Below are 15,376 nucleotides of genomic sequence, written 5' to 3'. Positions count from 1 at the left end.
GGACAGACAGGCCCTCCCTCGGAAAACATGCAGTGGGAAAGCTCATGTGATGAGCAGCTGAACAGGACATGTTGATAGCAGCAAGAGGTGACAACTAACTACAGAAAGATGACATCTCATTCAATAAACATCACACACATTTCTTCTCTATGTGAGTTTTCATGGGACTAGACCACAATCCATTAATTAGGGAATGAATTTGCATTCCATGGACTCCCTAACAAGATGGCATCTGGGAACCACCCCTTGACGAGTGGGAGAAAAGCTGTTGTGGGCACAGTGTGGTCTCCTTTAGTCACTTTGTAGGAAGGGCTGGCTGTAGGTGGCACTGTATCCTTTCGTCTGCCAGGGGTAGATGTGGACTGGGCTACAATGTATTTTCAATGGTCTAGATTGGAAACAAGGTGATTTGAATCAAATTAATTTTCCCAGTGATGTTTAGAGTCAATATTGATTAACCAATTCATTATTTTCAACTTGCAATAACAAAATAAACTCAGAATTGTGTTTGAATATCTTGTTCATTGAAATTCCTGAAGAAAACATAGCTTTCTAGTATAAGTCTATAACTCTGTTTTGTTTTGCTTTCGGTTTTTAGGGGTGCTTTTAAAATCTGATTTCTTTATTATCATGTGATAGTTAAATGATGATTTACATAGTTCCTAAGTTGAATCTACAAAAGCAGGTATATTCAAAGAAATTCAATTCCTAATTTTCGCTCCTTCACCCTATTCCCTCTCTCCCCTATCAAGAACCATTTTTACATTTGATTTTTTTTGATATTTCAAGAGTTACTGGAAATGAATAGCAGAGCAGGATGCCATGTCCAGGCACGGGAATGGGGGTTAGCTAGGCTGGGTATTGAGGAGCTCACAGTCTAGAAAAACAATGGGACCCAGGATGCTGCAGCAACAGGTACCAAATGCAATGGGACACAGAAGAGGGCACACCCATGTGTCCTCTGGGAAAGGACAGCACCAGGGCAAGGGGAGGCAAGTGGAGCGCTCAACATAAGGTGTAAAATTTCAGGGGGCACACACACACACAAAGCAAAATTCAGGATAAATAATATTTTAATGCAGGAAATGAAGGATTGGACTGAATGTCCCTAAAGTCCCATCCAGACCTACAGTGACAAAGGCCATAATGATTCTACTAATCTTGTGCTTTTTCTCCTTTCTCTTGGAAGATGACACCAAGTTGAATCCCTACCCAGGAGGAGACGGTGAGTATGGTGAGTACGGAGCTGCCTGCCCCTCCTGGTCAGACCCATTGCCTCTAGGACCCACCCCTAAAGAGGGTGCAGCCATCAACTGACCTCTTTGCTTTTATTCTGAGTGGGGGAGGGGAGAACAACAGCAGCCTGAGCTTCCCAGAACTCCTGCTGGGCAGGAAGGCAGGGGACTTCTGGACTAGGTCCCTTAGCCTGAAAAAACATGTGTTGACATCTGAGCATTTCCCATCTCAGTCAAGATGTAGTTCTTCTCCGGGCCCCTCTGCCTCTGAATATCCACCACTCTAAAAGGAGTGAGAAGAGGGGGGAAGGGCTGGCTACAAGGGCAGGCATGCTGGTGTGGGGCCTGTGGCCCTCTCTCTGCCTCTTGCCCCCACGTGCCCTACAATCAGTGAGGGATGGAGAGCAGCTTCTTTCACATTATCTTTCCTTTGATTCCCAGCCTGGATTGGTGGAGAGTACGCAAAAGTTGTCCACCACAATTTTTATAGGGTGCCAGAAGGTGGGGTTCCCTGCCCCAGGGTTACCTGGGAGGGTAATCTCTCTGATGACATGAGGTGGCCCCACCTCCCCTGCCCTTCACTGAGAGCCATCTCAGGCCCTTGCTGTTACCACTGCAATGGGGACATGGAAATGCTTTCCAACTCCAGGGCCTGGGAGGTCTGGGGTCCCAGAAGGAGAGGAGAGGCTGTTCATGCAGCACAATTTGATCGGGTCTCACATCAGAGACAGAGCCAATACTCCTCTGTGTGTAGCAGGTGTGAGTGTGCATGTGCCCTGAGAGGTGTGAGAGCAGGGGTGGGGGGCGTAGGGCAACTCAGCCACCTTACCCTCGCCCTGTACCATGTTGCTCAGACCGAGCCCTGAGCATCAGATCATCAGGGTCACTGCGGGCTTCGGGCTGGTTGATTGCCAAGTCAGGGGAGTCCAACTGGGCGCATGTCACCTCAATTCTCCCACCTGTTGGCAGATAGAGGCACTAACCATGCACTGAAGTGCCCGGGGGTAATTCCTCTGCCGGGTTTCCTCTGCTTGCAGAAAAGAGGAGTTGGGGAGAGCAATGACTTTGGATGCAAGCAACATCCTATTAAAAATCCCCACCCCCTGTCGACTCTCATTCCACCTACTAGCTTTGTAAATAAGATTAGATATTCCTCTTGTTTACATGCTCATCTGTCTCTATTTCATTATCTCCACATCCCTCTAGGGTAGGGAGAGGAAGCAAATAGCCACCCCAGGTAGTATCAGAAAGTTAGGCTTCTGAGTAACTGGCATTGACTGTGTCCTTGGGCAAATCACTTTACCTCTCTGTATTTCCATTACTTCAACCACACACAGGAAGGGTAGGACTAGATGAGCTTCCAGCTGGATAGTCTATGAAAATACTCAGTCTCCTCCTTGGGATATGTTTCAAATGCTCGGGATATTCTCAGAGAGCGTCTGCTGGTTTATTAGCCCTCAGAGGACCTAGCTCATTTCTTTTACTCAGCTCCTATAATGGGTTGAGCATTTTTTCTGAGAGCTGAGGACGTAGATGTATAAGACACTATCTCTGCCCTTCAGGAGGTCACAATCCGGTAGTGGACAGTGACAGGAAAAAATATAGTCATTTTGCTATCATAATACCTGATTCTTATTTAGGTCATCCAAGATACCAGCAATGGCCCTTAGTTCTTGACATGAATTAATTATCTCATTTTAACTCTTACAATAACCCTAGCAAGTTGTTATTATTATCCTTGTCCTACAGAAGTGATACCTGAGACAGAGAGGTTAAATAATTTGCCCAAGTTCACACAGCCAGTAAGTGGCAGAGCCTGGATTTGAACTCGGGCGGCCAGATTCCAGCTCACAAACTCTACCATCACATACGCTCTGTGAATTCCTTAAAAGTGCTGATGTGGCATGGGTATCGGAGAGATTTCTTCTAGGATCCTTATTAGACATTTAGACAACTTTAAATGGTTTTGGAAAAACTACCTGAACCATGCCAAGTTAATGCCATGCTCATGATTCCACTCACCCCACACCCACCTTTTCATGCATTTGGTAAATAGACCCGAAGGTCCTGTTGGCTTTCTTCTCTAGACTTTGTCAGAACCCAGACTCAGTGGCCCCACCTTCCCTGCTCCCCATAACGGTCTTTTTATAGGCCTTCAGGACAACCTGTCCCCCAAGACAAAGAGCCCCCCCGTGCACCTGGGCACCATCGTGGGCATTGTGCTGGCGATCCTCTTCGTGGCGGCCATCATCCTGGCAGGAATTTACATCAGTGGCCACCCCACCTCCAATGCTGCGCTCTTCTTCATCGAGGTCAGTGTAGAAATTGGCCACAGCTCCGCTGTCTGCTTCTGCATCAGCGTTTCCCCGGCCTCGGGGTACCTGCCTCTCCCATCTCATCCCTTACCCACCTCATGCCTGGCTCCTGTTCTCACCTGAGGAAGCCTCATCAACCGGCACATCTCACAGTGGCTAGTGCTTTTTTAGCCCCCAACTCCCAGGGCTCTGCACCTCAGAACTCCCCTAGTCCTCCTGTTCTGCCTGCTTTTGCTCTCCCATTTATAAAATCAGAAGAGGCCCCAGGGGAAAGAAAGAAGGCCAAAGGTGCTACACATGCCCACTTAGTGATGTGCGGCCGGTCCCTAATGATTTATGGTCTGTCATGGCCAAAATTCCAGGCCTGGTGCTTACTCAGAGCCATAATGGAACTGAGGTCTCTGCCGATTCGACTGCTGTGAGTTTTTTGATTAGTTATCGACAAACTATAATGAGTTGCTCTCTGGGAGCTTTCATTGAGGATGCTATAGTTTTTCATATCTCAGAATTCAGAAGAGCCAGCCCAAGGTGTATGGGAAATAAGGCCCAGGTGCCTTCACTCCAGGTCATAGAGCTCAGCGGCTCCGGCCCCAGCCGTCTTCTCTCGGCTTCTCACAGGTTTTCCGCACGGTGCAGTGGTGGCGCCTCTGTGACCAGGGTCTCCTCCACAGGCTGCACGAGCCCACTGGCTTCATTACCTGGAGGCCCAGGCCATGCCCTCCTCTTTGTTTAGACACCCTCTGTTTCTTGGGAGCCCTGATTAGTCATTCTGAGTCTTAGCCTACTGAGTGTCACTTAGGAAACTATAGACCCCCAGCCACAGGGATGCTGATGGTGCAGGTCTGAGGCAGGCCCAGGAATCTGCATTTTCCTAAGTCCCCCTGCTGACTTTGATATAGCACCTATACTGTCTGGAGGGATACCTTGGTATTTCCAGAACCTCCCAGATCATTCTGTAGCTCTCCCACTTCCTCAATTTCCACAGTCTCAGGGCTCTGTGTGTTGCTAAAGCTTTCACCTTGCGTCCTACAGCCCACACACTTCTGCAGGTTTCCAGCGGTTGAGGGGTTACAGCAGGGACCTGTCTAGAAAGAGGGGCCCTAAGCTTCACCCAGCTTTCAGTAGACCCCCAGTGTTCTTGAAAAGAGTCTCAGCGTCCAGCACTGTCCTGAGGGGTGGTTCCCAGTGGGTGAGGTCATGCCTGCTGACTGTGGTCTGTGCCCCCACAGCGGAGACCTCACCACTGGCCAGCCATTAAGTTCCGAAACCACCCCAACCACTCCACCTACACAGAGGTAGAACCCTCAAGCCATGAGAAGGAGGGCTTCGTGGAAGCCGAGCAGTGCTGAGAATACCAGGTCGCCCCTTGGAAGGGTAGGACAGAAGACCCGGGGACCCTCAAAAATAAGAGTCAAGCAAAGTGGAGAAGTGATTTTTCTTAGCCTCCTCTGAACATACTCTGGCCGGGAAGACACTGCAGTGGTTTGCAGTGCCAGAGCTACAGTTTGGCTGTCACATTCCAGATACTGAAGCAGGGGGCAGAAAAGCAACCACGTTGAATTTTTAAAGAACAGTAACCTAATTTCATCCTGTTTTGCTAAAAGTGGTCCTGGCTTCTGGGGCTCTCAGTGGTCTACTCTGTAGCTGCCCCTCCCATGTGGAGATGGCCAGATGCCTGCCCCTGGGCACCTAATGCTCCTGCGTATGACACAAGAGCACTGAAATCTCGGCCACCGCATTCCGCAGTCCATAGACTCAAGAGCTGGTCCTCCTGGCTATGGATTCAGCGCTTTCAGTCCCCACTTCTGGAAGTCTGGCGAAGATGTTCTCTCCATCCATTAAACACAGGCACAGCTGCTCTCAGCATTTTGTCAAGCCATCGAATGGCATGTTGTCATCAGGGGAAAGCCAAAGGAGAGGGGAGAAAAGAACTTGTGGGGAAAATTGCATCTTTAAGCTTTGCTCCCTCAGCTCGCCCTTTCTGCTGAGAACCAGCACTTCTGCCTAAGACGTGTGTGCAGTGCAAGTCACAGCTTTACCCCAGCTGCGCCCACCCTCGGCCAGGCAAACCATGCGGAGCTGCTAATGCTGATGATGCTACGTTTGGTGTCCTTTGTATTCACTGGCCTGTTCTTTTGTCAGGGCCAGTAAGTACCTCCAAGGGCAGAGCTTGCCTGATGACTGTTTTTCCTCTTCTGAGCTGGATTTTGATAACCATCAAAGAGAAACAGGTTGGTTTCTTAAGACATACCCAGTAGAGAACTTCGGTCAGAGTCTGTTGAGAAGCAAAGCTGCCAGAGCGGTTGGGACAGAGGACTGTAGCATGGAAAGGAGGGACTTTCTACATAAAACCTTGACCTGGAAAGTTGTTTCCATCTCTCTAGCTCTGCCAGAGCTTTGGGAGCAGAGAGTTTAGGCTCCCGAACTTAACCTGATTTTAAGGGAATTCTGTCCCAGAAATGAGTCAGGGCTGCTTCCAAAGTGCATTTAAAATGAAAACCTATAGCTCACCTTCATTCAAAGTGAAAGATATCAGCAGTAAATAAATGTTAAATCACAGTCTCCCCTTAGTCACGCCGCCTTTATGCATGTCATCAGGACACTGCAAAAGAAAGAAGTTTAAGTACACGGCCTCCTCTGGAGGTGGGGATAGGGAGTCCACAAATAACCAGACACATCTAAACATCTGACAGGTGGTTTTCCAGACACTCCATGGTTCATCCTCTGTGAGGACACTAATGACAATCAGGGTAGGAAATGTACTAAACCTCGACTACACACACACACACACACACACACACACACACACACACACACACACAGACAAGGAAGAGCTATGGGGAGAGTCAGAATTTGAGAAAGAAAAAAGACAATGCAGCAGAGGGAATAAAGTTCTTTTCAAGTTTCTGAGGGACAGAAGGGTCTGTAACAGAGCTCTCTTAGCGGGAGAAGTGCAGCCAGGCACTGAGATAATCTGGACTCCCAGCACTCCTGGTCGGCAGGAGGGCGATTTTTGCTCTTGCCTGACTCGCAAAGCATCTATGAACTTTCTGTGTCTAAAATGGCCAGTGAGGCCATTCTGCTGTGACCAAATGCAGTGCACAGCACCATTTGTCCCAAACCCAGCATATTTCTTCCCAATGGGAACTCTCCCAGCTGTTCTGAATTCCGAAACAGAAAGAACACCGAGAGTGCAGGAGGGGGCGGTGATGCTATGAGGCCTCTGCCATAGCCGCCGGGGCCCCTGCCAGCCCGGTCAGAGACACCTGGCTGACCGCCGGGATGACAGTGGGGAGGGCAGTAGAGCCATCTGGCAGCAGGTAGCCTGGTTTGCTTACAGCAAATAGCATTAAAGATGTGTCTCTAAAAGAGGCCTCCGGATGTCTCAAGCCACAGCGAGCAGCCCAGTGCTCCCAAGAAACAGAGCCAGGCACTCACAGAGTAAATGCTGGTCCCAGCTCTTCCTACGATCTCTCGCAAGACAAGCATTTCTTAGACAGACCCCGGAGGAGCTTTATTCTGATGTTTAGAGCTGGGTAGCTATGGAGAGTGACCAGAAGGAGGCTTCGGGATCTTGTGGTCAACCCTCTGAGTTTGGCCAACAGTCCAGGAAGGCAAAGTAGCATTTCACACTACTGTGCACGAGCAACCACAGAGAGCTTATAGACTTCCAGGCCCCTCCACCCCACAGGTGTATGCAATCTTCAAGGAAAGCAGGTGGTTGACAGATACCTTCTCCACATGGTATCTCTGGGCATCCTCACAGAGATCGCAATGGATGGGGTAGGAGGTTCATCACTGCCACAGGAAGCTTTAAGCCTGTGAAATAAGGTTCTGGAGAGCCATTCGTGTTGTACCAAAAATTGAATTGTCTCACAGAAGCTCTGTTTTATACTAGAACTCTCACAAAAGCCAACAAGAGCCTGAGAATAAGAAGAGGAATGAAGAGTCTGAGTGTGAGAGGGGTCCCTGGTTCAGGCTGTGGGCATGACCTCATTCTCCTTTAATCAGCCACTCCTAGATTTGTGGGCATGTTCGGGGATTCCAATTCCAGAACATGAGATCATATGAGCCCAACCATCAACCCCAGCACCCAGGAATGCCCCAACAATCCATTGACCCTGGAGGCCACTTCTTCAGATCTCAGCCTGGAGCCCGAGGTTGAAGAGGTCCTTTTGTCACTATGAGAGTTTCTCAGTGGACCTATGAAAGCAATTTTTAAAATTCAGCGTGTTTCACCAGGGCTCACTCTGAAATGTATTCCTGTGTGTGTATATGTATATATTTAAGCATATATGTATATAAGCACATATACATATACATATACGTATACACATGTGCATGCGCACGCGCGCATTTTATCACTAAAAACATTGGATGAAGTTGTAGCTATGCTCAACCTGTAGCTTAGTTTGTTAAATTAAGACTGGCAACTGCCAGCCAACCACACTATTTGAAAAGCAGAGTGTTCACCACTTGAGTTGATCACTCATCTGATCGTGGGCAGGGCTAAGACTCTCTTCTCTGGGTCCTGGAACAGATAACAGATTTTCTCAGAGCACTGATCAGCGGCTGCACCCCAACTCTCTGACCTTTAAAGCAACACCAGGTAGAATCACAGAAACCAATGTTTCCCTTTCTTTCTCCATCCTCACTGCTCCCCCACCCCTCCAACAATAACCTACCTGAATTTACAGCACAGTATGAGGGATCTGGAGATTGAGGACATCCTAGCTGTCCTAATACAATGTACTCATGGATTTAGTATAAACTCTGTGCATGGATTATCAGTGTTAATAATAAAAGGCAACATTCTTTTACAACTTTTGCTGTGTGCAAAATAAAGTGCAAAGGATTTTGAGTGATATTCTGCAAATCACCACATGTACCTTAAACCCAATGACTGCCATCTTCTCTCCAGACCTTCACTAAGGCATATAAGAACAACCTCCAGGAATCTGCCCAACATGAGTGCTTTTCCCAACTTCCTGCCCCATCTCCAGAAGAAACAGCCTAGAAAGAGACCTAGTATTTGTTTATTTGGGATTTGTAAATCCCTAGAAGTAAACCTCCCGGGTTTCTAATCTACGATCTAGAGTTACAAAATAAATCCGTATAAGTTGATGCCGCCACATTTCTGGAAGCTTTGCACTCAAACCACTTTAGCAACTTCGTTGTGTTTTCATTACTCTGTGTTTTTTGCTCACAAAACATGGTTAAGCAAACCAAAACAGAGAAAAAATATGAACTCCTTACAGCCAAAACCAGTTATGCCAAATTTCAGGCTCCAAACAAGCCAATTTATAAATAAACATGCTATGTTTGGCAAATAATGAAGAGTGTGTTGGAGAAGGCAATGTGGACTGGTGGAGAAAGCACCCAGCTAGGCAGGGGGTCAGAAGGCAGGCGCTGTAGCCCCAGCCCCGTCCCTGTGTGATGTGGGCCGAGTCACCCAATGTCTCCGGACCTCTGTAAAGTAACGGGGTGGAGGAACTAATTGATCTAAAGTGGGAATACGGTCCTCTCCTTGGTTTGTTTGTTTGTTTGTTTGTTTGTTTGTTTGTTTGTTTTCAGCTCAGACCAAAGCATCCTTTTCTTTTCCATTATCCCAATAGAGTGACTAACTTGTCTAGGTTGCCCGGGACTTTTTCAGTTCTAACACTGAAAGTCCTGTGTTCCAGGAAACCCCTCAATGGTGCAATGTTGAGACAATTGGTCCTTGGAGCCCTATCTCAGCCTCATTGGTTGAAGAGATAATGTTAATAATTTCAAGTGCTTTAACGTCTTGGACCTAGCTATTCAAAGTGTGGTCCATGCAGGCATCCCCTGGGGGCTGGCTTGAAGTGTGGAACTCAGGTCCACCCACCCCGCACCCCCTGAGTCAGAATCTGCATTTGAGCAGCTTCCTAGGTGACTCACATGAAACACAACCAAGTTTGAGAGGTAATTCTGGGAAACAATTTTACCCGCATAATCACAGACTCTTGGGGAGGTATTATTCTCCCATTTCCCAGATGAGGAAACAGAGCCTCAGACAGTTGGTTTACTTGTATTTATTCATTTGATTCATACTCATTACGCACCTACTGTGTGCCAGGCACCATTGAATGACTTACCCAAGACCACATAGTAGTAAATACAGTAGTCAAAACAATCCCCAAACCCAAGTCTTTGATTCCCATCAATCCCTGTGAGCTATGGAGTGGTGCCAGAATCATGTGGCCACAGTTTAATATGGAAGTAGACTGTAGATTAAACAGAGGCCTCCCGGACCTGTAGAGAGCCTCAAAAAGATGCATAATGATTACTTCAGCTACACATTCTTGGCTCATGAAACTTTGAGCTTATCACCTATTCATTTACATACCCCACGAGTTTAAAAATGTCCTCATTGTTGCTACCTCCTTTTCATCCCCACTCCCTCACTCCAGTGACCCCTGCCCCCCATGAAGGTTTGGCGCATTCTCCATAAGGCTTTACCGACACCAGGGCTGTGCCTCTGTGCTGTTTAACTTCTTGAGTGGAGGACAATTAATGATTTCATTGGCCCTGAGGGGACTAGAGAGAAGGGAGAAAGGAAGAGAAGAGATAATCCTTACTTGAATGTAAAAACCAAAGAGAAGTTCTTTGGGGGACGATTTTTCTGATGTTCATAAAACATTTTTACATTTGGTCCCTAGAGATAGCTAAGTCATGTCCACAGTTTCCCTCAAAGCTAAAAGCACTGAAAAAGAAACATCTGAATATAAGCCAATATCATTCATCATATAATCCCCAGTCTTGGGTTAGAACCTTCCTTTCCAGCTTTAATCTTTCCTCTTCAAAGTTTTCTATTTAGAAATTGACTGTCACCACCATGGGATCAGATGAAATGTCTTAAAGGTGTAATTAATATAAGACTCACCACATCCAGCTGAGAAAACCTGGAAATCCTCAAAAAAGAACAGATAGAGTATCTCTTCCAACCATCTGCCCTACTGTCCCCCCAGTTTAGAACCCATTTTGAATTCACAGATAAGCTGATCTCAGTAAACTCAGATGTGGTGGGTCAAATGCCCTCTACCTAGACACTCATCTCTCAAGGAACAGTAAAGTCATTTTAAGAGTCCCCTCCTCAAGGCCAAGAGGGCAGCCTGCCCCAGGGCCAGCCCTCTTCATTCTCCACAGCTGCCCACAACCCTCTCTATTCTTTGGGGCTCTTCTCCCCTAAGTTCCCCATAGACTGAGCAAAATCTTCCCAACTATGCTTGCTTTTCCTTGTGCCTCCAAAGACAAGCACTCGACCCTCTTCACTGAGAAAGAGAAACTAATACTAACAAAACTGGGCCTTAGTGAAGCCTACAGTCTGTTTACCTTTGTCCTCTGAGATGATAATGATGGTGGTGGTGGCAGTTCACATTTACTAAGTGCTGACTATGTTCCAGGCACTGTTTTCAGAGATTTATTTATATTATCACCTTTTGGGAAGATGCTATTGTTATCTCTATGTTACAGAGGAGGTTACTGAGGCATAGAACACGAGGTCACCAGCTGGGTCACTCAGACAAGGGAATTAGAATTTGGCAAAGGTAACTAGAAGTCAGCAGGCAGGGCTTGCCCATTCTCCTACCTTCAACACTTTGACTTGCCCTCTATCAAAAGCTGTGTGGACCGTTTTCTGGAGGGCTACTGCCTAATGAACTGGGAGTCGCCTCCATCTCTGGGGCCTCCAATTTAAAACTTGCACTTGAAACTGAGGCAGTAGTACCTCTTCCCACCCAATTCTGCTTCCCGGAGTCCATGGAGGAATGAACCATGTTGGGGTGTTCCTCCTTTGGGCCACATATCTTAGAGGCTGATGTTTTTTCTCAACTACTGAGCCCAGTCTACAAGAATGGCTCTCTCGTCCAGTGCCCTAACCCCTTAGTTTTACAGAGGGAAAACCGATGCCCATGAAACCCAAGGCTGACTTGCCTACAACCACACAGAAAGCAGGAGAGCCCAGGCTACTGGTTCTCAGAGCCAGCACGCATGGGTGGCAGGTAAGCACGTGGGCTCAGATGCCACCAGGCCTGAGCTGAATGCTGGTGATGCCACACACCATCTCTGTGACCTTACACAATTACTCAATGTCCTTGCTCCCTTTCAGCATCAGTTAAATGGCAGTGATAAAAATAAAGGCACCTGCCTCATCGGGGTTTGTGAGTATGATATTCCATTGTCTGGAGCCAGGCATAGCACTCAGTAAGCGCTCCAGAAGTCTTGTTGAATTTTTTCACTTGTTAGTTACTAAATGGAACACCACCTAGTAGTATTCAGGGCAGTGAATGGATGTTCTGGCGCTTTCTGCTGCCTTTATGTTTGGACATCATTTCCTCCAGAAGGAGGCGCTTTGCTGCGTGACCAGCTCTGCTCAGCAGGCAGTTAGCATCTCCCTCTCAGAAAGCCTCCCACTCACCCTAGGGTGGGCACAGTCACCGACTGACGTCCCTGCCCCCGGGGTGGAGCAGTTGGGGGGGGCAGGTGGAGACAGCTCTCATTAGTCTGAGGGAAACAGAAACAGGCACCACAACGCCTCCTCGTTCTTCATTCTTAGCTTTCTATATTTATCTTTAAAACGCTAGCTCATTTTTCATGTTCTTTAGGGGGAAAAAAACAATTTGAGGAAAGGATAGTGCAGAATTCAGCCTGCAGAACTCAAACCCCGGAAACTTCCCTCGGTTTCCAGATTAATTTTGAAGAAGGGTCTCAGTACTCCAGGCCGACTGTTTTTTCAGTCGACTGAATGAGGCACTCGGTTTACTTTTCTAGTTCCTTTTAAGCCTACATTAGATTACTTATCGCAATTCCTTTTAAAAACAGTTTAAAATAATAAAGCACCTACAATGAGATCTGGTACAGACAGGCACTTGGCATATTTGTAGAAAAGATGAATGTAGACCAGGAGGCAGGCCTCTTAACCTAAACAGAAACTCTTCCTCACCTGAGAAATCCATCTCATGAAAGAAAAAAGGTGAAAAGCTTCTGTGTTCTTTCAAAGTCACCTAAAGCCAAGACAAGTCCAGGCGTGGCTCTCCTGAAAGCAAGCCAGCTGCAGGCTAACAGGCCCCAAGAAGGGCGAGATAAGCCTCCACGTCTGCCTGAAGGAGGAACCTCTAATCCTTAGGCCCACAGAATAACCAGAAAACCCAAATTTAGAGTCCTCATTTCTCCCCTTGTACGCTTCCTCTCTTTCAGAAGAAGAGAAGGCTGATTGTCCCAGCAGCCCCCAGAAGTGGGGCAAGAGACCATCAGACACGGAAGCGTTTCACACTCACACAGGCCCCAAGGCTGGGTCTGCCAGTTTCTGGTTATTGAGCAAAAAAAGTACAGATTAACTCTCAGTCCTCAACACCCAAATATATGACTCATAGGCAGCCAACTGCACAAAGGACATAAAATTAAGAAATAAAGAGCCGAGTACAAGAGGCATTGCAAGTGTTTCAGGACTGAATTTCTTCCTGGTCCAGTTCTAATCCAGATCTCAGTTTCTGGCGCTGGAGGTGGGGGAGTGAGTGGGGCGCGGGGGACGCAGGGGCGGGGTGCGGGGGGGCGGACACTTTCTGCAATAGGACCGGAGCAGGGTGGTCAGCATGGGATTCTGGCCTAGGGCAGGTTTGAAACAAGCACCTAAAGGCTGCAAAGGAATTTTCTTTGTTTTTGAAGATTTACCAAAAAGACCCTTTGGAAAGCAGAAAAGCTCCCACGGAGCCTTCTCCAAAGTTTCTCCAGTTCTTCTACTTGGATCGGATGGTTAAAGAAACATCTACCACAGTGATTTCTGTTATTTCCATCTGAGTTCCTTCTTTTCAGGCAACTGTGCAGATTTGACAACTAGCAATTACGGGACCCTACATGAACGCAGGTCTCTCGCACCGCTTGTGTTTCCTGCACCTGAGTAAAACAAAGCTCCCCATCATGTTGGCTCCCTCTGCCGCCTCCACTCTCATTTATAATAAAAGAATCCCTGTATATGGCTTTACAGCTTTCAAAACACTTTCACACATTCAAGTCTCAAAGGCAGGGCAAGCCAAGATCATGCCATGCAGGCCATTGGAATACCTCACTGGCGTCCTTCCCCCAGCCCAGCCCAAGCATGATACTGGGTTCACAACCATACTTGATATTGATAAACCTTCATTTTCAAAACACTTTCTCAATATAGCACGTCATCTGAGCATTGTAGCTCTCATTTGTGGTTGGCAAGGTGGAAACTAGCATCCCATTTTAAGGAGAAAGAAAACTGAAGCTCGGAGCACTGAATGATTTTTCCCAGGCCCCACTGCAACTGACCAGAAGATCGCATCAGAACTTCAACGCCACCCACCACTAATATAACAACAACAGCTAATGTTTATGGAGTATGGAGTATCTTTCATGGTCCAGGCAGTGCTAAGCATCTCATAGGCATTTCAGCCAGAAGGTCAAAAGGAAGCCAATGACCTTCATTCACTGTTGGATTCCCAAGGATGTCAATCAAAATGCACTTCTTGGGCACCTACCCTGGGCCCAGCAAAGCAGTGAGACAAGATGTAATCATGCAAAACAGAAAACAATAATACAACCTAATCCATATTTATGGCCTAAATTGGTAAGCAGACAAAACTCACAGAGCTGTCATAGTTCGAAGAAGAATTTAGATGGAAAATTTCAAGCTGCATTGCTCAGTGTGGTAGCCACTAGCTACACGTGACTATGGAGCACTTAAAATGTGATGGTCTGAGTTGAGATGTGCTATAAATGTAACATATATTCTGGATTTTAAAAACTTAGCATGAAAATAAATAAATAAAATAAAATAAAAACAGTACAAAAATCAGATTGCAAATGTATCTTATTAATAATTTTTATATTGATTACATGTTAAAATTACAATGTTTGGCATATGTTGGGTTAAATAAATTATTAAAATTTTCACTTGTTTATTGTCACTTTTTAAATGTAGCTACTAGAAAATTTTAAATTACATGTGTGATTCACATTATATTTCAATTAGTGCTGGTTTCAAATAACAATCAGTCATCAACTTGTTTTAGATGTCTAACTAAATGCTAAGCACTTTATGTGCATTTCCTTCATCTTTGCATCATCTTCATGGTTTCATTATCATTCCATTTTACAGGTGAAGAAGCCATGGTTTAAAGTAGTTAAGTATATAGCTATTAAAAGAATAAATTAAAATTATATGTATTGCGATGGAAAGTGCCCACAATAAATTGTTTTTTAACTGATCAATTATCAGAAAAATAAAATATGTTTATATAATTTATTTTAAATTAAGACATTACATAAATTGCCCATAGCCATCCAACTAACTGTGGAGTCATGACTCAAATCCTGGGCCTATGACAACTCCAAGTTTATGCTCATATTCCCATAAAAGCATAGAGCTAAAAAGGCTCCCACCCATGTTAAGTCTTCTCTCTGCAGCATTCTTGGAAGCCAGCCAGCTGGCATTTGCTTGAATATCTCTAGTAACAAGGAGTTCACTACCTTACTAGGCAGCATGTCCCAATTTTGGACACCTGGTTATTAGGATTTTCCTCCATTAAATAAGGAGAAATCTGTCCATCCTAAGTTTTGTCCTTGAGTTCTGGAACCTCCTAGAGGAGGCAGCCCACTTGAGCTGGGTGGAAAGGGTGGGCTGGCTTCTGCTGGTGTCTAAAAAGAGACCTTGGGTGCAGGTCCAGCAAGATCCTCACTGTTTCATAGGGAAAGAGAGCCCCAATCTTTCCTACACCTACCTCTTCCCAAATCTACCGCCAAGCACTTACTGCAGACTGACCCAGCTAAATCTTGCTTGCTTGG

At 46.3% G+C, this 15,376-nt stretch overlaps 1 protein-coding gene across 2 annotated transcripts in view; it reads left to right on the top strand.

Moving 5' to 3' along the window:
- PLXDC1 (plexin domain containing 1) overlaps window positions 1-13,033 on the top strand; it is a 67,812-nt gene extending 54,779 nt beyond the window's left edge. The window contains exons 12-14 of one of the 2 annotated variants that reach the window (XM_016164786.2): window positions 1,190-1,225; window positions 3,387-3,547; window positions 4,780-13,033. In XM_016164786.2, coding sequence (XP_016020272.2) covers window positions 1,190-1,225; window positions 3,387-3,547; window positions 4,780-4,899 — 317 coding nt within the window. In that variant the 3' untranslated portion in view covers window positions 4,900-13,033. Of the gene's footprint in view, window positions 1-1,189; window positions 1,235-3,386; window positions 3,548-4,779 lie in introns of both variants that reach the window. The other variant, XM_016164785.2, reaches the window with a different exon arrangement.
- The last annotated feature ends 2,343 nt before the right edge of the window (window positions 13,034-15,376 follow it).

The sequence above is a fragment of the Rousettus aegyptiacus genome, unplaced genomic scaffold (assembly GCF_014176215.1).
Source record: "Rousettus aegyptiacus isolate mRouAeg1 unplaced genomic scaffold, mRouAeg1.p scaffold_m13_p_6, whole genome shotgun sequence".
Lineage (NCBI taxonomy): Eukaryota > Metazoa > Chordata > Mammalia > Chiroptera > Pteropodidae > Rousettus > Rousettus aegyptiacus.
The sequence above is the reverse complement of the archived record's forward strand: the minus strand, read 5'-3'. Positions and strand labels throughout refer to the sequence as shown.